The 20,540-nt window shown below is 39.7% G+C and overlaps 2 protein-coding genes across 5 annotated transcripts in view; one reads left to right on the top strand and one right to left on the bottom strand.

The window, feature by feature from the left end:
• Nucleotides 1-12,254, top strand: part of ZFR (zinc finger RNA binding protein) — an 84,612-nt gene extending 72,358 nt beyond the window's left edge. For all 4 annotated transcript variants that reach the window (XM_045038360.1, XM_023239182.2, XM_023239191.2 and 1 more), the window contains 3 exons: nucleotides 4,668-4,779; nucleotides 4,888-4,985; nucleotides 10,745-12,254. In XM_045038360.1, the coding sequence (XP_044894295.1) occupies nucleotides 4,668-4,779; nucleotides 4,888-4,985; nucleotides 10,745-10,924 (390 nt within the window). In that variant the 3' untranslated portion in view covers nucleotides 10,925-12,254. The remainder of the gene's footprint in view (nucleotides 1-4,667; nucleotides 4,780-4,887; nucleotides 4,986-10,744) is intronic.
• Nucleotides 12,255-19,088: 6,834 nt separating this feature from the next.
• Nucleotides 19,089-19,535, bottom strand: LOC101100109 (60S ribosomal protein L31-like). The gene has a single exon (XM_045038369.1). It carries the CDS (start codon nucleotides 19,494-19,496, stop codon nucleotides 19,119-19,121), a length of 378 nt encoding a protein of 125 aa, XP_044894304.1. The 5' UTR covers nucleotides 19,497-19,535; the 3' UTR covers nucleotides 19,089-19,118.
• Nucleotides 19,536-20,540: the final 1,005 nt, after the last annotated feature.

The following is a 20,540-nucleotide window of genomic DNA, read 5'->3' on the forward strand; positions in this document are numbered from 1 at the left end:
TTTCTCTTAACATTTTCTAAAAGTACTTATTAAAAGTGTGAGGTACAGTTGACCCTTGAACAATGTAGGGGTTAGGGGCACCAATCCCCACACAGTTAAAAATTCGTGTACAACTTTTGACTGCCCAAAAACTTAACTACTAATAGCCTGCTCTTCATAGGAAGCTTCACAAATAACACAGTCCATTAACACATTTTGTATGTTGTATATATTACATTCTTTGTTCTTATAGTAATGCCTAACTTTTCTTAAATTCTTTTGATATATCAAGGCTACATTCATCTTGTTGTTGTCATTAATGTTGATGTTATTTATTTTGAGAGAGCGAGCGGGGAAGGGGCAGAGAATCCCAGGCAGGCTCCCCACCCAGCATGGAACCCAACACAGGGCTCAATCCCATGACCATGAGATCATGACCCAAGCCGATAACAAGAGTCAGATGCTCAACTGACCGAGCCACTGAGGTGCCCCTCATCTGTCTTTTCAAATTAACACAAATGTCCAAAATATTGTCCTACTTATTTATTAAAGATTTTTATTTTTAAGTGATCTCCACACTTAATGTAGGACTCAAACTCACAACCCTGAGATCAAGAGCATGCTTTACTGCCTGAGCCAGCCTGGTACCCGTCTAAAATATTTATTTTTACAAAATCCATGTATTGGTGAACCCACACCAGTCAAACACATGTTATTCAAGGGTCACCTATATTTGTGAAAGCTGCATATTTTGTAACTCAGTGTTGTATTTTGAGCACAGCATCAGGAATTTTGATAATTACCACCTTTAATTTCTCTTATGACCAGGACTGTTCTCACATTATTTTCAAAAGCATTTTGTTTCCTAAACATTTATTGAGTAATTTCTACATGTTGGCTACTTATGCTAGGCACAGGAGTTCAAAATAAATGACATTGATCTTCTCAATGATTTCACAGTCTGTTGAACATCTTAAAATAGTACTTGATTTGTCTAAAAAAGGAGAGCCATTTATTACACATTCATAGAGTTGTCTGAGTAACTGAAGCTGATTCCTTAGAATTCTCAAAAATTTTTTAGGTTTATTTTTATTTATTTTGAGAGAGAATAGAGAGCAAGTGGGGGAGGGACAGAGAGAGGGAGAGAAAGAATCCCAAGCAGGCTCCTTGCTCTCAGCTCAGAGCCCAATGTGGGGCTTGAACTCCCAAACCGTGAGATCATGACGTGAGCTGAAGTCAGGCTCTTAACTGACTGAGCCATGCCACCCAGCCACCCCTAAAATTCTAAAAATTTCTAAATGACAATCTTTAAACAAAATGCTTGAACATCTTCCTGCATTCTTCTGAGTAAACTGAACCATCTTAATTTTTTTCATTGTGATTTGCATTTATCATATGACCATTCATTATTTTCATTTCTGTTAATCAGTGTCTCATGCTGCTGGCTATTATTTTTGTACCTGTTAATTGTGTACTGTCTCTTTAAATTTCCAACTCTCTTATAATTTATTCCTAATTTGTTTGAGGCTACTTCTCCACATGTCCAGACTTTTTAGTTATTGCTATTTAAAGATCTGACTAATGCAGGGGCACCTGGGTAGCTCAGTTGGTTGGGCATCTGACTTCAGCTCAGGTCATGATCTTGCAGTCTGAGTTCAAGCCCCACGTCGGGCTCTGCGCTGACAGCTCAGAGGCTGGAACCTGCTTCAGATTCTGTCTCCATCTCTCTCTGCCCCTCCCCTGCTCTCACTGTGTCTCTGTCTCTCAAAAATAAAATTAAAACATTTTTAAAATTTTTTTAAAAAATCTGACTAATGCAGCGCCTGGGTGGCTCAGTTAAGCCTCCGACTCTGCTCAGGTCCTGATCTCACTGTTCACGAGTTCTTGGGCTCTGTGCTGATAGCTCAGATCCTGGAGCCTGCTTCACATTCTGTGTCTCCCTCTCTCTCTCTCTTTGCCCTTCCCCTCTTTGCACTCTGTCTCTCTCAAAAATAAATAAAAACATTATAAAAAAAAAAAACAATCTGACTAATGGTCTTAGGGTGAATAGGTTGATATGGTAAATCTCAGATTATATAACTTCATAAGCATTTTAGGTACACAAAAATAGATTCTGACTAAGGTATTTTCAGCTTCATTATTTTTGTTTTGTTTTGATTTTTTTCTTTTTTTTATTAATTTTTTTTTAATTTACATCCAAATTAGTTAGCATATAGTGCAACAGTGATTTCAGGAGTAGATTCCTTAGTGCCCCTTGCCCATTTTGCCCATCCCCCCTCCCACAACCCCTCCAGCAACCCTCTGTATGTTCTCCATATTTAAGAGTCTCTTCTGTTATGTTCCCCTCCCTGTTTTTATATTATTTTTGCTTCCCTTCCCTTATGTTCATATGTTTTGTATCTTAAAGTCCTCATATGAGTGAAGTCATATGATATTTGTCCTTCTCTGACTGACAAATTTTGCTTAGCATAATACCCTCTAGTTCCATCTATGTAGTTGCAAATGGCAAGACTTTATTCTTTTTGATTGCCGAGTAATACTTCATTGTATATATATATATACCACGTCTTCTTTATCCATTCATCCATCGATGGACAGTTGGGCTCTTTCCATACTTTGGCTATTGTTGATAGTGCTGCTGTAAACATTGGGGTGCACGTGTCCCTTTGAAACAGCACACCTGTATCCCTTGGATACATACCTGGTAGTGCAGTTGCTGGGTCATAGGGTAGTTCTGTTTTTAGTTTTTTGAGGAACCTCCATACTGTTTTCCAGAGTGGCTGCACCAGCTTGCATTGCTACCAACAATGCAAAAGAGATCCTCTTTCTCTGCATCCTAGCCAACATCAGTTGTTGCCTGAGTTGTTAATGTTAGCCATTCTGACAGGTGTGAGGTGGTATCTCATTGTGGTTTTGATTTGTATTTCCCTGATGGTGAGTGATGTTGAGCATTTTTTCATGCGTCAGTTGGCCATCCAGATGTCTTCTTTGGAGAAGTGTCTATTCATGTCTTTTGCCCATTTCTTCACTGGATTATTTGTTTTTTGGGTGTTGAGTTTGATAAGTTCTTTATAGATTTTGGATACTAACCCTTTATCTGCTATGTCGTTTGCAAATATCTTCTCCCATTCCATCAGTTGCCTTTTAGTTTTGCTGATTGTCTCCTTCGCTGTGCAGAAGCTTTTTGTTTTGATGAGGTTCCAGTAATTCATTCATTATCATTTTTTTAATGTTTATTTGTTTTGAGAGACAGCAAGTGGGAGAGGGGTGGAGAGAGAGAATCTCAAGCAGGCTCCATGCTGTCAGCACAGAGTCCAGCGCACGCTTGATCTCAGGAAGCTTGAGATCATGCCCTGAGCCAAAATCAAGAGCCAGATGTTCAACCAACTGAGCCACCCAGGTGCCCCAGCTTCATTATCATTTTAAGGATTTTATTGTAGTTTTAATCTGTTTAGTTTCTTTGAATATTGTATTGGTGGTCATACTTTTTTAAATTTCAGTAAAAACTATCACAAAATGCAAAAGGCCATATTTTATATTTGTTCCATTTGTGTGAAATGTCCAGAAAGACAAATCTGTAGAAATAAAAAGTGGTTTACTGGTTGCCAGGGGTTGGAGGAAAGGGAAATGGATAATGATAGCTGGTGGATATGGAGGTTTTTTGCGGGGGTTGGGTGGAGGTGATGCAGTATTCTGGAATTAGACAGTGATTATGGTTGAACAACTTTGTAAGTATACTGAAAACCACTGAATTATACTCTTTAAAAGAATGGATCTTATGTGAATTATATCTCAAGTTTTAAAATCTAAATTAAAGCAAATTTTCTAATAGACCATTCAAACCATATTCTGAAGTGGTTTCTTTCTAAATCTATACTTTTACTTTTGTCTTTTATTCATTGGTTTAGATTTTGAGTCTCTCAGATGTAATTTATTTATAGTGAAGGCATAATTTGTATTTTCCTTAGGGATAATATAAGTGCAGTTGTGCATTAAATGAAAATTTAGATAATCTACATTGTTTTTAAAAGAAAAAACAAGTCCTCTTTACTTGAGATATTGATCTACTCTAACTGTAGGTATTAAGGAACAAACATGTGAGCCCTAAATATCTAAAGAATTTTAAGGACTGTCATTTTAATAGGAAAGACCAGCAATACTTAAAACTAAAAACAAACCAAACTCTATTAATTTATTTTGCATTTTTCTTCATTAAGCATAAATTATAATATCTTTTTAAAGTGTAGGGGCACCTGGGTGGCTCAGTCGGTTAAGCGGCTGACTTCGGCTCAGGTCATGATCTCGCGGTCCGTGAGTTCGAGCCCCGCGTCGGGCTCTGTGCTGACAGCTCAGAGCCTGGAGCCTGTTTCAGATTCAGTGTCTCCCTCTCTCTGACCCTCCCCTGTTCATGCTCTGTCTCTCCCTGTCTCAAAAATTAAAAAAAATAAATAGATAAAGTGTAAATTGTATATTGCCTCATGAGTTTTGTTTTCATTACTTGTTTTATTTCATTTTGATTGTTTTTATATTTAATTTTCTGTTTTTGTGATTTGTTCTATGTAACGTTTTCAGTATTTAAAACTTTTAACAGCAACTTAATAAGTAATTTTTCATTCTGATGTTTGAAAATGAGTAATTCCTTTGGTCTGTAAGTTATTAAACACAGTTTTTATTTTTTTTATTTTTAGGCTATGGAGTTACTAGTCGAGAAGGCGATCAGTAGTGCTTCTAGTCCTCAGAGCCCTGGAGATGCACTGAGAAGAGTTTTTGAGTGCATTTCTTCAGGGATTATTCTTAAAGGTAAGTTTTGGCTCATTTTTAATGTTTGTGCATTTGATAGTTGAATAATAACTCTTTCTTTTACAAATGGATAATGCTAATGCCTTTTTTTCTCTATGGTGATTGTAGGTAGTCCTGGACTTCTGGATCCTTGTGAGAAGGATCCATTTGATACCTTGGCAACAATGACTGACCAACAGCGTGAAGACATCACTTCCAGTGCACAGGTACCAGTGTATTCCTAATCCCAAAGTTTTGTTGGGTCACTGCCCTTAAGGTTTTTTGTGGTGTGTGTGTGTGTGTGTGTGTGTGTGTGTGTGTGTGTGTGTGTGTGTGTGTGTGTGTGTGTTTTTAATGTTCATTTTATTTTTATTTTTGAGAGAGAAGGAGGGACAGAGAGGGAAAATCCCAAGTAGGCTTCGCACTGTTAGTGCTGAGCCCTATGCGGAGCTTGAACTAACTAACCATAAGATCATGACCTGAGCCAAAACCAGAGTCCGATGTTTAACTGACTGAGCCACCCAGGTGCCCCAAAGTTTTATCTTTTTTGTAATTGTCCTTTAGAAATCATTGTATAGTATTTTTTTTTCTTTTCAAGTTTTTAAATTCTAATTAGTTGGGGCGTCTGGGTGGCTCAGTCATTTTAGTACCCAGCTCTTCATTTCAGCTCAGGTCATGATCCCAGAGTCATGGTATTGAGCCCCATGGCAGTATTAATGCTGAGTGTAGAGTCTGCTTAAGAGTCAGTCTCTCTCTCTCTCTCTCTCTCTCTCTCTCTCTCTGCCCCCGTCCCCTGCTCGCTCGCTCTCTCTCTCTCTCTCTCTCTCTCTCAAATTTAAAAAATAAGTAAATAAACACACACAGATAAATTCTAGTTAGTTACCATACAGTAAAATATTGGTTTCAGGAATAGAATTCAGTGATTCATTACTGACATATGACACCCAGTGCTCATCATAAGTGCCTTCCTAGTACCCATCACCATCTACCACCCACCTTCCTCCATCAACGTTCAGTTTGTTGTCTATCTTTGTCTTTTTATGTTTCGTTTCCCTCTCTCTTTTTTTTTCCTCCCATATGTTCGTCTTCTTCGTTTCTTAAATTCCACATATAAATGAAATCATATGGTATTTATCTTTCTCTGACTGACTCTAGCTCCATCCATGTTGCAAATGGCAAGGTTTCATTCTTTTTTTTATACTTTAGAACTTTTTCCTTAATGTTTATTTTTGAGAGAGAGAGAGAGAGAGAGAGAGAGAGAAAGCTCACACACAGGAGCAGGGGAGGGGCAGAGAGAGAGAGAGAGAGAGAGCGAGCGCACGCGCCAGGATCCGAAGCAGGCTCCACACATCCAGTTGAGGTTCGAACTCAGCAACCGTGAGATGACCTGAGCTGAAACAAGTGTCGGATGCTTAACTGACTGAGCCACCCAGGGTCCCCAAAGATTTCATTCTCTTTGATTGCTCTCTCTCTCTGTGTGTGTGTGTGTGTGTGTGTGTGTGTGTGTGTGTGTGTGTGTGTGTGTAGTGTTTATATATACATAATGTGCATGTGTGGGTATTTATCAGTCAGTGGACATTTGAGCTTTCTCCATAGTTTGGCTTTTGGTTAATAATGATGCTGTAAACATCAGGGTGCCTGTACCCCTTCGAATTGTTTTTTGGTTGTTGTATCCTTTCTGTAAATACTTAGTAGTACAATTGCTGAGTTATAAGGTAGTTCTATTTTTAAGTTTTGGGGAACCTCTATAGTTTTTCCGAGTGGCTGCACAAGTTTGTATTCCCACCAACAGTGTAAGAGGGTTCCCCTTTCTCCACATCTCACCAACACCTGTTGTTTCTTGTGTTGTTAATTTTAGCCATTCTGACAGGTGTGAGGTGCTATCTTATTGTGGCTTTGATTTGTATTTCCCTGATGATGAGTGATGTTGAGTATCTTTTCATGTGTCAGTTAGTCAATAGGATGTCTTCTTTGGGATGTATAGTATTTTTTTGTGCTTCTTTAGTAAGCCCTTGGAGGAGATATAATTTAAACTAGATTTCGCTAATATAATCTTAACTGCATTATTTTAACTATAATTTATATGTCTAAGTAAGTATATTATATAAATCTAAAATACCTCTGTATTTTCAGTGTCTTATTAAATCTGAATATTAGGTTATATATCATGATCAGTTTAGGAACTGTTTATGTCCTCTGGTTTTAAGAAGTGATGTGCTGTGTGGTTTTTGGTAGTTATTCCTATAATTTAGCCTCCCCTGCCACTGGAAAGGCTGTCTAATGTAGTTAATTAAAAATGTAGTCTCTGGAGTCAAGACTCTCTAGGTTTGAATATAAGCTCTTCCATCTTATCTATAAAACAAAGACCAAAGCAGTATCTGTCTCAAGCAGGATTTGGGGGAGGATTAAATGAGTTAATGTGTATAACTATTAACTGTATCTGATATATGGAAGGATCATAATAAATGTTAGCTATTATCAGTTAACAGTTTTATTAGAAGAATTATGGAAAGGAAAAACTGTGTGAACCTAATGGAAAAAAAAAGTCTAAAACTCCTATAACTTTCCTTTTTTTTATTCCAAAATTGTACTAAGGGGAGAAAAGGCAACTAGCTATGAACAGAAATACTTCACTCTAAGATATTAAGTTGTTGCGCTTAAGTTCTTGATTTGTGGTCTCTTCTGGCAAGGGTAATTTAGAATTTGAAAGATGTTAAGATTAAATTGTGTCAAAAGTATATTAAGGGGTAATTGGTAGTAATAGAACCTTATGATTATCTTACAGACTTTATACGATTACTAATTCGTGTGTATTAGACAAGTTTTGTTTTTATTTCTCTGGGTTTAATTTTTTTGGGATGAAGATGGTTACCCTAAGTGGCTTTCTTTCTTCCTTGGTACTTAAAGAAGGAATTACTTACAAATTCTAAGGGAAATGAAATTTACGGTTGGGAACAGGGCATTCGAAAACGAATAGAATTCACTTTTGAAAGGCACTTTTTTTGTTTAAACGTGACTTCGAAGAAAGTGGTCTGACTTTAGGAGGTAGTGACAGATGTCCTTGTTAATAGTGAAGGAGTTAATTGCATTATTCCATTTCTGTAACATTCATAAAGTAACATAAATACAGAGATGGAGAACAGAGTAGTGTTTCCTAGGAGTTTGGGATGGGGGTAGGGATTGTTACAAGAAAGGGAGTCTTACAGTGATGGCACAGTTTAATATCTTTTTTTTTTTTTAATGTTTGTTTATTTTTGAGAGACAGAGAGAGACAGAGCATGAGTGGGGAAGGAGCAGAGAGAGAGGGAGACACAGAATCTGATGCAGGCTCCAGGCTCTGAGATGTTGGCACAGAGCCCGACACAGGGCTCGAACTCACGAACCGTGAGATCATGACCTGAGCCAGAACCAAGAGTCCGACACTTAACTGACTGAGCCACCCAGGCGCCCCTAAAGTTTATTTTTTGAAAGAGAGCGTGCACAGTTGTGCACGTGAGCAGGGGAGGGACAGAGTGATTGAGGGAGAGAGAGAATCAATCCAAGCAGGCTCCACACTGACAGCACAGAGCCTGATGCAGGGCTCAAACTCAAGAACCATGACTGGAGCCAAAACCAAGAGTCAGACTCTTAATCGACTGAGCCACCTGGGCGCCCTATGGTAGAAATGTATTAATATTCATTATTGTATACCAGGTATCTTGGATATTTTCTGTTAATACAGAAAAAAATTACTCTGTTTATCTTTCATAAGTCTCTCTCAGAGAATTTGTATTCTGTTATGGTAAATATTCCTAGTTCTGGCTTCAGAAAGTTGCCTTATAGCTTAAAGGAGATAGAGAAGCACCCACTACTGGTGAAAATCCAGAATTACAAACTAAATAGAATACCTTATCAAGTCCTTATGAACACAGATGATTTGGGGACTTTTAGGATTTCAAAAGCCAATATAATGTGGCACAAAGTTCTAAGGAACTGAAATTGTATAATTGGGGAAAGTTTTAGAATAGTAAATTCTCACACAGATGACTATAACCAACAACTGTATCTCAGCTGAAGAAAATCAACAGGTATTAAAAATATTCTCAATAGCAGCCATTTGGAAAACAGACTCCGAGGTATATTCCCAAGACAACTGAAAACATGTCCACACAAAAACTTGTACAGGAATGTTCGTAGCAACATTATGCATAATAGCTAAAAAGTGGAGACATCCCAAATGCCCATCAACTGGTAAATGAATAAACAAATACAGTATATATTCTGTACAGTGGAATATTATTTAGTCATTTAAAGGAATGAAGTACTGATACATGCTATAACATGGATTAACCTTAAAAACCTTATTAAGTGAAAGAAGTCAGACACAAAGCTATATAATGTAGGAGTCCATTTATATGAAATGTCCACAGTCTGCAAATCATAGAAAAGCGGATTAGTGGTTGTCACTACCTAAGGGTGAAGGGGTTGAGGAATGACTGCCATTGAGTCATAGTTTTGCGGGGGGGGGGGGGGGGAGTTTGTGAAAATGTTCTGAAATCAGTGGTTATGGTTGAACAACTTTGTTAAGTATACTAAAAAACACTGTACATTTTAGAAGGGTGATTCTTAGGATATGTTAATTATATCTCAAAAAAATAGTCTGGGGTGCCTGGGTGACTCCGTCAGTTAAGCTTCCCACTCTTGGTTTCAGCTCAGCTCATGATCTCACGGTAGTGAGTTTAAGGTCCAAGTCATCAGGTTCTGCACTGACAGCGCAGAATCTGCTTGAGATTCTCTGTCTCCCTCTCTCTCTGCCCCTTCCCTATTCATGTGTGTTCGTTCTCTCTCTCTCTCTCTCTCTCTCTCTCTCTCTCTCTCTCTCTCTCTCTGTCTCCGTCTCTCTCAAAAATAAATAAATAAATGTAAAATTAAAAAAAATAGTCTAAAGACGCCTGGGTGGCTTACCGTCAGTTAAGTGTCTGACTTCAGTTCAGGTCATGATCTCATAGTTTGTGAGTTTGAGCCCTGCATCAAACTCTCTGCTGTCAGCACAGAGCCATCTTCAGATCCTCTGTCTCCCTCCTTCTCTCCCTCCCCAACCTCAAAAATAAGTAAACATTTTAAAGAAGTAGTCTAAACAGTTACATTGAAGGTTATAACCGTATAGTAAAATTTGCCATATAATCAGATGATTACATCTTCTTGAATTAGCTTATTCCCAGAAATTTGAGGAATAGATTATGTTTTGTGAAATCTTGTGACATTGATGCCTAACATATGTATGCCTGTGCGTACATAACCATGTAATGAAATTTTTATTTTTAGTTCATGAAGTAACAAGTTAAAGAAATGGCCTTTTTGTAAACTTGAGGAAGTGTGTATATGTATATATGTGCAGCCTATACACATGGTCATCCACAGAAAAAATGGGAAAATACATGACTATAAACCAAACAGGGATTTACTGCATGAGTGAGAGACACTGTGTTTTGCTGTATATTGTTTCAAGGCTTTAAAAAATTTTTTTAATGTTTGTTTATTTTTGAGAGACAGAGAGACAGACAGGGCACAATCAGGGGAGAGGCAGAGAGGGAGAGAGACACAGAATCTGAAGCAGGTTCCAGGCCTCGAGGTGTCAGCCCAGAGCCTGACATGGGGTTTGAACTCATAAACCCTGAGGTCATGAACTAAGCTGAAGTTAGGTGCTCACCTGACTGAGCTACCCAGGTGCCCCTCAAGATTTTTTCAAATGAACATAATACTGAATTTTTTTTAAGATTTATTTTTTAATTTAGGTTTTAAAAAGCAAAATAGCATGTATACAGAAAAGTCTGAACATATAAAACAAGAACAGTATTTCACAGTATTTCAGTTGTGAAACTAATATTATTGAAGTTATTTCACCAAATATGCTTTTTTATATTGTTACATGGAGACCTAAACCTAGTTAAGAATGAATATTTTTGTCTTTAAAATTAACTCTGAATTTTGGCTCTTTTTGTTGCAGTTTGCATTGAGACTCCTTGCATTCCGCCAGATACACAAAGTTCTAGGCATGGATCCATTACCCCAAATGAGCCAACGTTTTAACATCCACAACAACAGGAAACGAAGAAGGGATAGCGATGGAGTCGATGGATTTGAAGCTGAGGGGAAAAAAGACAAAAAAGATTATGATAACTTTTAAAAAGTTTCTGTAAATCTGCAGTGTTAAAAACAACAGGTGCCCATTTGTTGGTTGTTTTTCATTCATAATAATGTCTACTTTGAAAAGTTTATCAAGAATTTAAAGAATTTCATGGAAGAACCAAGTTTTTCTGTGACATTAATATCTTAATGTACAGTGTTAGGTATTATATTGAATGGAAAGACACCCAAAAAAAAAATTGTGCTCCAACTAGGGGAAAAACAGTGGTTCAGATTTTTTCCCCATTATTTTGGTTTTATTTACTGGTTGCCCTAGCTCCCCCTATTTTTGTGTCTTTTATTAACTAGTCTTATTAAATCTTTACTGTATTTAATGCAGTATTTGTGCTTCAGTTGCTATGTGTATTTTGATATTTTTATTTAGTTTTGTTTGCTCTTTGACACTAGATGTTACTTTGTGTTATAGATGATATCCTTTGCCCTTCTTAATATTTTACAGCAGTACGTTTTTTTGTAACGTGGAACTGCAGAATTTTTTCTTTTTGTTTTATTCTGTATGTGACGGATTTCAACACAAAAAGTTATCCTGCCATTTAAGTGCTCAGAACTGAATGTTTCTGCAGATCTTGTGGCATTTGTCCCTAGTGTGATATATAAAGGTGTAATTAAGACAGATTTCTGTTAATCTAATCAAGTTTGCTGTTAGTTGTGCATTAGCAGTATAAAAGCTAATATATACTATATGGTCTTGCAACAGTTTTAAAGCCTCTGCATAATTGATAATAAAAATGCATGACATTTTTGTTTTTAATAGACTTTTAAAATTATAATTTTAGGTTTGACACGTAGATCTTTGTACAGTTGACTTTTTGACATAGCAAGGCCAAAAATAACTTTCTGAATATTTTTTTCTTCTGCATAAGTGGAAAGGGCATTTTTCATATATAAGTGGGCTAACCAATATTTTCAAAAGAACTTTATCATTGTGCAACTAACAACAGTAACTAGCCCTTAATTATGATGACAGTTCCTTATTGGTGTGTGTGAGATTACTCTAGCAAACTATTACAGTGTAACACAGTTGAATGATTCCTCCCCCTGCCCATCACCCACATAATTTACAGTTCTCTTAACAGTGAGGTTGATAAAGTATTACTGATAAAAAATTAAGGTTATCTAAGGAGAAAAACCAGAAAATTATTTGGTGTGGCCATCTTACATGCTTATGTGTCCTACAAAAAGCTAAATATTCTAGCAGTGGTGTAATGAGAAGTTACATCTTACTGTTGATGTATGTATGCTCTGGTACACAGATGTCATTTTGTTGTCACAGCACTACAGTGAAATACACAAATAAAAACTTAAATTCATATAATGACTTAAATGTATTATATGTTAGAATTGACTCATAAACTACTTTTGCTTTGAAATGACTTATACTTCAGTAAAACCATATTCAAGTTTTTTGGGTACTTACATCTTGTTATGCTACCTGAACACATAATTTCAGAAGAATTTATAATTCAGTAGTCTATTGGCTTAACTTCTTAATTTGGTCAGAATCTTTCCCTGGACCCTTAGAGAACCAGGAAACCGTAGGAGACGACTACCAGAGAACTAGAACAAGAAACTTGGGCTTTTTTACCAATTTTGTCACATATACTGTGTAACATTGGCAAGCCTTTTTTTTTTTTTTTTAATGTTTCTGGGTCTCCTTTTGCTCTTTTGAATAATTAGTTGCCCAGTAAAATTTTGGAATTTTGTTTTTCACAGTTCTCTTGAGAGAGAAGGCAAGAACTGACATTTTGTCACGCACTAATGACACAACATACCATGCTTGGTCATTTCCCGTTTTAACCTATCATAACGATAAGAATAAGTGACAGTGCTGTATTTCTTATTTTTCAGGTGAGAACACTGAAGCCCAGAGTGGCTAACTAACAAAAGATCACAGATCCACTTATGTGACAGGATTGAAATTGAGTCAGGTTTCAGTAGGAGCTATAGTTAGCGCCGTTTAAATTTTTTATGAAAATAAATGTTTCAGTACTACTTATTTTTTGCATGATGTAATAGTTTCATAGTTGTGGCTAGACCCACATTAACCATCTTGTGTGAAATAACTTGGATTTGTTAATATCTTCTGCTTTGACAGTTTTTTAAAGAAAACTATAAACTTTAGTTAAAAGAGGCATTGGTTATCACCCTGATAATACATTCTGGAATCAGTTGTTTTGGTAACTAATTATTAGTTATTCTCTGCATCTCAGGCTGGCTTTCCCTGTTACTTTGTTACAGTAATTTAATGATGACCATAATAAAACAAATTGATTCCTCTCACCTACCTCCATTTAAATGATACACTCCAAATTAGAATTTTCTTTTTCTTCACCACTACTATTTCTTCTGTTTCTTTGGATAAGTTAGAATTGAAAATGCAGAACTGCATGAACAGCATAGCAAAAGATCTCTAGTTTTTATTGTTTTTTTTCAATGTTTATTCATTTTTTGAGAGAAAGAGAGCGATTGGGGGAGGGACCAGGAGAGAGGGAAAAACAGAATCTGAAGCAAGCTCCAGGCTCCAAGCTGTCAGCACAGAGCCTGATGCAGGGCTCAAACTCCTGAATGGTGAGATCATGACCTGAGCCAAAGTCAGATGCTCAACCAACTGAGACACCCAGGCACCCCCAGATCTCTGGTGTCAAGAGTATTTTAAGTAATTTTTTCCTGCTTGTTAACAAAAACATGAATAAAGATTTTTCCCAATAAAGGGCAAATTTTATAGTGTCCTAGAAAGATAATGTTCATAGCATTGGTCTCAAATTTGACTACTCCATGAGAGTTGTCTGGAGAACATTCTAAAAAGATTGAGGAGGGCCAGAATAAGCCTAATTAGGAATGTGCTCTTCTCTCTCCTCTCCCTTCTCTTCTCTCTCCTCTCCTCTCCTCTCCTCTCTCCTCTCCTCTCTCCTCTCCTCTCTCCTCTCCTCTCTCCTCCTCTCCTCTCTTCTCTCTCCTCTCCTCTCTCCTCCTCTCCCCTCTCCCTCTCCCTCTCCCCTCTCCCTCTCCCTCTCCCTCTCCCTCTCCTCTCTCCTCTCTCCTCTCTCCTCTCTCCTCTCTCCTCTCTCCTCTCTCCTCTCTCCCCTCTCCCCTCTCCCCTCTCCCCTCTCCCCTCTCCCCTCTCCCCTCTCTCCCCTCTCTCCCCTCTCTCCCCTCTCTCCCCTCTCTCCCCTCTCTCCCCTCTCTCCCCTCTCTCCCCTCTCTCCCCTCTCTCCCCTCTCTCCCCTCTCTCCCCTCTCTCCCCTCTCTCCCCTCTCTCCCCTCTCTCCCCTCTCTCCCCTCTCTCCCCTCTCTCCCCTCTCTCCCCTCTCTCCCCTCTCTCCCCTCTCTCCCCTCTCTCCCCTCTCTCCCCTCTCTCCCCTCTCTCCCCTCTCTCCCCTCTCTCCCCTCTCTCCCCTCTCTCCCCTCTCTCCCCTCTCTCCCCTCTCTCCCCTCTCTCCCCTCTCTCCCCTCTCTCCCCTCTCTCCCCTCTCTCCCCTCTCTCCCCTCTCTCCCCTCTCTCCCCTCTCTCCCCTCTCTCCCCTCTCTCCCCTCTCTCCCCTCTCTCCCCTCTCTCCCCTCTCTCCCCTCTCTCCCCTCTCTCCCCTCTCTCCCCTCTCTCCCCTCTCTCCCCTCTCTCCCCTCTCTCCCCTCTCTCCCCTCTCTCCCCTCTCTCCCCTCTCTCCCCTCTCTCCCCTCTCTCCCCTCTCTCCCCTCTCTCCCCTCTCTCCCCTCTCTCCCCTCTCTCCCCTCTCTCCCCTCTCTCCCCTCTCTCCCCTCTCTCCCCTCTCTCCCCTCTCTCCCCTCTCTCCCCTCTCTCCCCTCTCCCCTCTCCCCTCTCCCCTCTCTCCCTCTCTCCCTCTCTCCCTCTCTCCCTCTCCCTCTCCCTCTCCTCTCCCTCTCCTCTCTCCCTCTCCTCTCCCCCTCTCCCCCTCCCCCCTCCCCCTCCCCCTCTCCCCCTCTCCCTCTCCCCTCTCCCCTCTCCCCTGTCTCCAAGAGAGAATTCCACGCAAGCTCCATGTTTTCTTGCTCAGCGCAGACCCAATGTAGGGCTCAAACCTAGGAACTGTGAGATCATGACCTGAGCTGGTCAAGAATCTGACACTTAACCAACTGAGCCACCAGGCACCCCAAGGCTGTACATTTTAAGATGGCTTTCTTGTAGGTATTTACTTGAATGGATGGTTTACACACACGTTTAAAATTTTAAAGGTGTAAAGGAGTATATGGCTTAAAAGGTCTGCCTCTTGTGTTGCCCCTTCCCAGAGGCAGTCAGTGTTATCCATTGTATGTCCTTCCACACATGGTCTGTGCATGTGGCATGAACGTGTACACCTCTTTGCTTTTTTACAAATGGCTGCATACTGGGCTTATTCTGCACCTGCCTTCCTTTCCTTTAAATATCTGAGTCCTAGAGATTATTCCATATCAGTACACATAGGGAAATTGCATTTTTATCAAGCACTATAAGATCATTCAAATTAGAATTTTTTTTCTTTAAGTATAGGTGGTTCTGATTGAGTGGTACATTGGTCATTCTTGAATAAATGTGCATTATAACAGTGACCATCATTTACTCTAGAGTTCAAAAGCTATTTTGTGTGTTTTTGTGTATACATTTGTTTAAATAAGTTCTGTGCCCAGCATGGGGCTTAAACTCATAACCCTGAGATCAAGAGTCACATGCTCTACTGCCTAAGCCATTGAGGCATCCCTACAAAACTGTATCTTAAATTTTGTATTCTAAGTATTTTTTTTTTTTTTTATCAGCCACACATATATGGCAATATATATGACTGGATGGCTCAGTCCGGTAAGTATTTGACTCTTGATACATTGGCTCAGGTTATGATCTCATCTCACAGTCATGAGATCAAGCCCGGTGTTGGGCTCCACACTGAGCATGAAGTCTGCTTGAGATTCTCTCTCTCCCTCTGCCCTCTTCTCTCAAAAAAAATAAAAATCTTAAAATGTTAATGCTTAAGGTAGGGGTTTGGAGGGAAGTTCAAACCAACATTACCAATAACAGCTAATTTTGGTGAGATAGCATTGGAACTTCTAACCTGGAAGGAACTCCCTGTGTCCCTTATCTGATATCCAAAGAGAGAGAAACATATCCTTAGCATTGGTTCACACCAATGTTCAGTTTGATGTTCAGTTCTGGCTGCTTCTTGTTGATGTTGTTGTTGTTAACTGAGCTTTAGCCCAATGTGGGGCTTGAACTCACAACCTTGAGATCAAGAGTCATTTGCTCTACTGTCTGAGCCAGCCAGGTGCCTGTCTGAGCATTTGTTGTTGAGTGATAACTTGGAGTGACCAAGGTAGTGAAAATTTGAAACTAAACTCTACAGTTAGAACCACAGCACAGGAGGGACAAGAGATGTGGGGGAGAGAAAGGATTAGAAGTGTCTTCAAATATGAATATCTATAGAAAGCATAGTTTTTGAAAATGTTAACTGCAACAATAAAATAGATGAATGTCACTGGAAAGAAGTTGGTGCCTGTGTTCAAATATAACCACCTGCTTAACATTTTGGTTAAAGGTTCTGGCATTAAGTATGAAAGTATATAAGCTAACCAGATCTTTTCAAAGTTTAAGATGCTGTTACCAGGAATACCTCAGATACTTGGAGGTTCAGTTCCAGACCACCATAACATAGTAAATGTCACAATAAAGTGAGTCAAATGAATTTTTTGGTTTTCCTATATATAGATAGAAGTTATGTTCATCTATTAAGTGTGCAATACCATTATGTCTTTAGTAAACATTGTACAGGGGCATTTGGGCGGCTCAGTTGAGTCATTTAAGCGTCTGACTCTTGATTTCGGCTGAGGTCATCATCTCACGGTTTGTGAGTTCCAGCCTGGCGTCGAGAGAGAGGTGAGCATGTGTACTCTTTCAAAATAAATACATAAACTTTAAAAAAAAAAATGTACATACCTTAACTCTAAAAAATAAAAAAATTAAAATTTTAAGAAAACAATTTTTAAAGCAAAATGCTAACCATCATCCATGCTTTCAGTGAGTCATAATCACTGATGACAGATCACCATAACAATTATAATAATAATGAAAAAGTTTGAAATATTTTGAGAATTAGCAAATGTGACACAGAGACACTATGTGAGCAAGTGCTATGAGAAAAATGGCACTGAGAGACTTGCTTGATGCACAGTTGCCACAAACCATCAATTTGTAAAAAAACAAAAACCACACAGTATCAGGGCACCTGTCTGGCTCTCAGTTAAGTGTAGGACCTCAGCTCAAGACATGATCTCATGGTTCATGTTTTGAGCCTCACCTCAGGCTCTATGCTGTCGGTGCAGAGCCCACTTTGGATCCTCTGTCCCCCTCTCTCCCTGCCCCTCCCCTGCTCGTGTGTACTCGCACTCTCTGTCAAAAATAAACATTAAAAAAATTACAAATTTATTTATTTTGAGAGAGAGCATGCACAAGGGAGCACATGAGTAGGGGAGGGGCAGAGAGGGAGAGAGAATCCCAAGCACACTCTGCACTGTCAGCACAGAGCCCAATGTGGGCTCTGGCTCATGAACCGTGAGATCAGGACCTGAGCTGAAGTCAAGAATCAGACGCTTAACCGACGAAGCCATCCAAGCACCCCTAAAAAAAAAAAAAAATCTTTAAAAATAAAAAAAGCCTTGGGGCGCCTGGGTGGCGCAGTCGGTTAAGCGTCCGACTTCAGCCAGGTCACGATCTCGCGGTCCGTGAGTTCGAGCCCCGTGTCAGGCTCTGGGCTGATGGCTCAGAGCCTGGAGCCTGTTTCCGATTCTGTGTCTCCCTCTCTCTCTGCCCCTCGCCCGTTCATGCTCTGTCTCTGTCCCAAAAATAAAATAAACGTTGAAAAAAAAAAAATTAAAAAAAAAAATAAAAAAATAAAAAAAGCCTCAATATCTGTGAAGGGCAGAAATAAAGCAAAGTACAATAAAATGAGGTATGCCTTTATACTGTTAGTCCATGTGCCTAGTAAAGATCATTTGAATAGAATTCAAATAGCCATTGTCTCAAAGTTGATAATTATTTCATGGCAGCCAAAATGCAGGCATGAATAAGATTTCGGCAAAGTGGAGGCTTGTTTTGCTCTATACCTTGTTAAATTTTCCCTTGTTTTCCATGGCATTGAAATTCCTGGTTCGTTGGTTTTATTTCCTCCTACCTCTCCGAACATTCCTTTTGTGCTGCTGCTTCTAGGTGGCACTTTCCATGGTTCTGTCATCAACATCTTCTGCATGTGTACATGCTATTGATGATCTCATCCACCTTTCAGGATTTAGATAACCCCCTTTGTTAAAATTATTTCCAAATCCTGCCTTTTTCCAAACTCCAGTCTATTCAGCCTACAGCCCCCAGATTATTCCTCCTAAAGCATCTGATTATGTCACTGCTACTCAAGATACCTTCAAGCAACTCTACATCAATGTACTGAACAGTATGTATTCATCCTCACAACATTGTATTTGCTACACACGAGTAAACGAGGATTTGAGATTAAGTAACTTGCTGTTTCTGTAATAAAAGGTCACTTGAATGATAGAGTTTCTTGAATTGGGTCAGATCATCAGAAAGCTACATATTTGGAGAGTTCTTTGACTTCAAAGCCTGAGCATTTAACCTTTATGCCATGTACTTCCCATAGATGTATCCTGCAGCTAAGCCTCTTTCTGTACAATTTTAATGCTTAAGACATGGATTTTAAGTATCCCAAATTTTGTTCTACTCCAAAGGCCTACCCATCAGCCCTTTTCCAGTCTTCAGATTCTGAAGAATTCACAACACTACTTCTTTTTCAAAGGTCAGTGGTTAAGTAATAATAGGAAAAGGGAATGCCATCTCCATTGCTCTGCATTTTAACCTTTACCTGAGCCAGAAGTCATATCTTACGTACTATATCCAGGATATAGCTATATCTTATTTGGCCCAAACTGTTAAAAACAGCCAAGGGGCGCCTGCGTGGTTCAGTAGGTTGAGTGTCCGACTTCAGCTCAGGTCATGATCGCACAGTTTGTGGGTTTGAGCCCCGCATCAGGTTCTGTGCTGACAGCTCAGAGCCTGGATCCTGCTTCGGATTCTGTGTCTTCCTCTCTCTCTGCCCCTCCCCTGCTCATTCTCTGCCTCTGTCTGTCTCAAAAATAAACATTAATTTTTTTTTCTGCAGTTTTATACCTTTATTTGACAATCAGCAATTCTCATCCACATTAACAGTCTGTAGATTTTTGAAAGTGGCGACAGGTACATAGGTAACCAACGTATAGAGCTTGTTTGGTGAATCCTCATCCTCGTTACTTTTTCTGGACAACCGCACACGGATACAGTACGGAACATTCCTTATTCCTTTGGCCCAGACAGCTTTGTTGAGCCTGGTGTCAATGTGCACATCTGGGGTTCCCATCTCCTGCATAGCAAATTTCCGGATCTGTTTGAGTGCCCGAGGGGCACGCTTCTTGAAACCCACTCCATGGATGCGCTTGTGAATGTTGATGGTGTATTCTCTGGTCACTACCTCGTTGATGGCAGAACGGTCCTTCTTCTCGCCACCCTTCTTGGCAGGAGCCATCCTGCCAGGCCCGGGTTGGAAAGGAAGACCACGAGGTATTGTGGGAGAGGGAAAGCAGCCTAAAAAAAATTTTTTTTAATTTTTTTTTTAACGTTTATTTATTTTTGAGACAGAGACAGAGCATGAACAGGGGAGGGGCAGAGAGAGAGGGAGACACAGAATCCGAAACGGGCTCCAGGCTCTGAGCTGTCAGCACAGAGCCCGATGTGGGGCTCGAACTCACGGACCATGAGATCATGACCTGAGCCAAAGTCGGATGCTTAACCGACTGAGCCACCCAGGCGCCCCCCCAAAATTTTTTTTAAACAGCCAATGTTAAAGAACAATTTCACAGGGGCACTTGGGTGGCTCAGTCAGTTAAGCATCTGACTGGATTTCAGCTTAGGTCATGATCTCACAATTCTTGAGTTCAAGCCCCACCTCTGACTCTGTGCTGGCAGTACAGAGCCTGCTTGTGATTCTTTCCCTCTCTCTCTCTGCCCCTCCCCTGCTGGTGCTCTTTCTCTCTCTCTCTCAAAATAAATAAATAAACTTAGAAAAGAAAAATTTCACAGGAAATCCCAATTTGACTTCTCTTGAAAAAATGGAAGATCTGATGACAGAGGGCATGTGTTCCTCTGTGGTAACAATTAACTGAAGCTGAGAGGAATGGCTATTCCCTCTGGTGGACAAATTTAAGACCATCTTCTCTGGAAAGTTTATCACAGCCTCTACCATTCCCTATTTTGTCTACCAGGCTGGCCTTGTGTGCATTTGATTTTATGACATTAGAGACCCCAGTCATTTTACCTATGGACTCCTAAATTTAGTGTGCAAACACATCTCTTAAATTGAGGCATAATCTCAAAAATTACTTTCAGTTCCCAAATTCTTCAATTCTGTGATCACATGTTTCTCTTCTTAAACACTAGGATACTTGATGTCCCTCACACTTAGTATAAAGGACAGTCATAGGGGCGCCTGGTTGGCTCAATCGGTGGAACATGTAACTTGATCTCAGGGTTGTGAGTTCAAGCCCCATGTTGGGTGTAGAGATTACTTATT

Source organism: Felis catus, chromosome A1 (genome assembly GCF_018350175.1).
Source record: "Felis catus isolate Fca126 chromosome A1, F.catus_Fca126_mat1.0, whole genome shotgun sequence".
Taxonomy (NCBI): Eukaryota; Metazoa; Chordata; class Mammalia; order Carnivora; family Felidae; genus Felis; species Felis catus.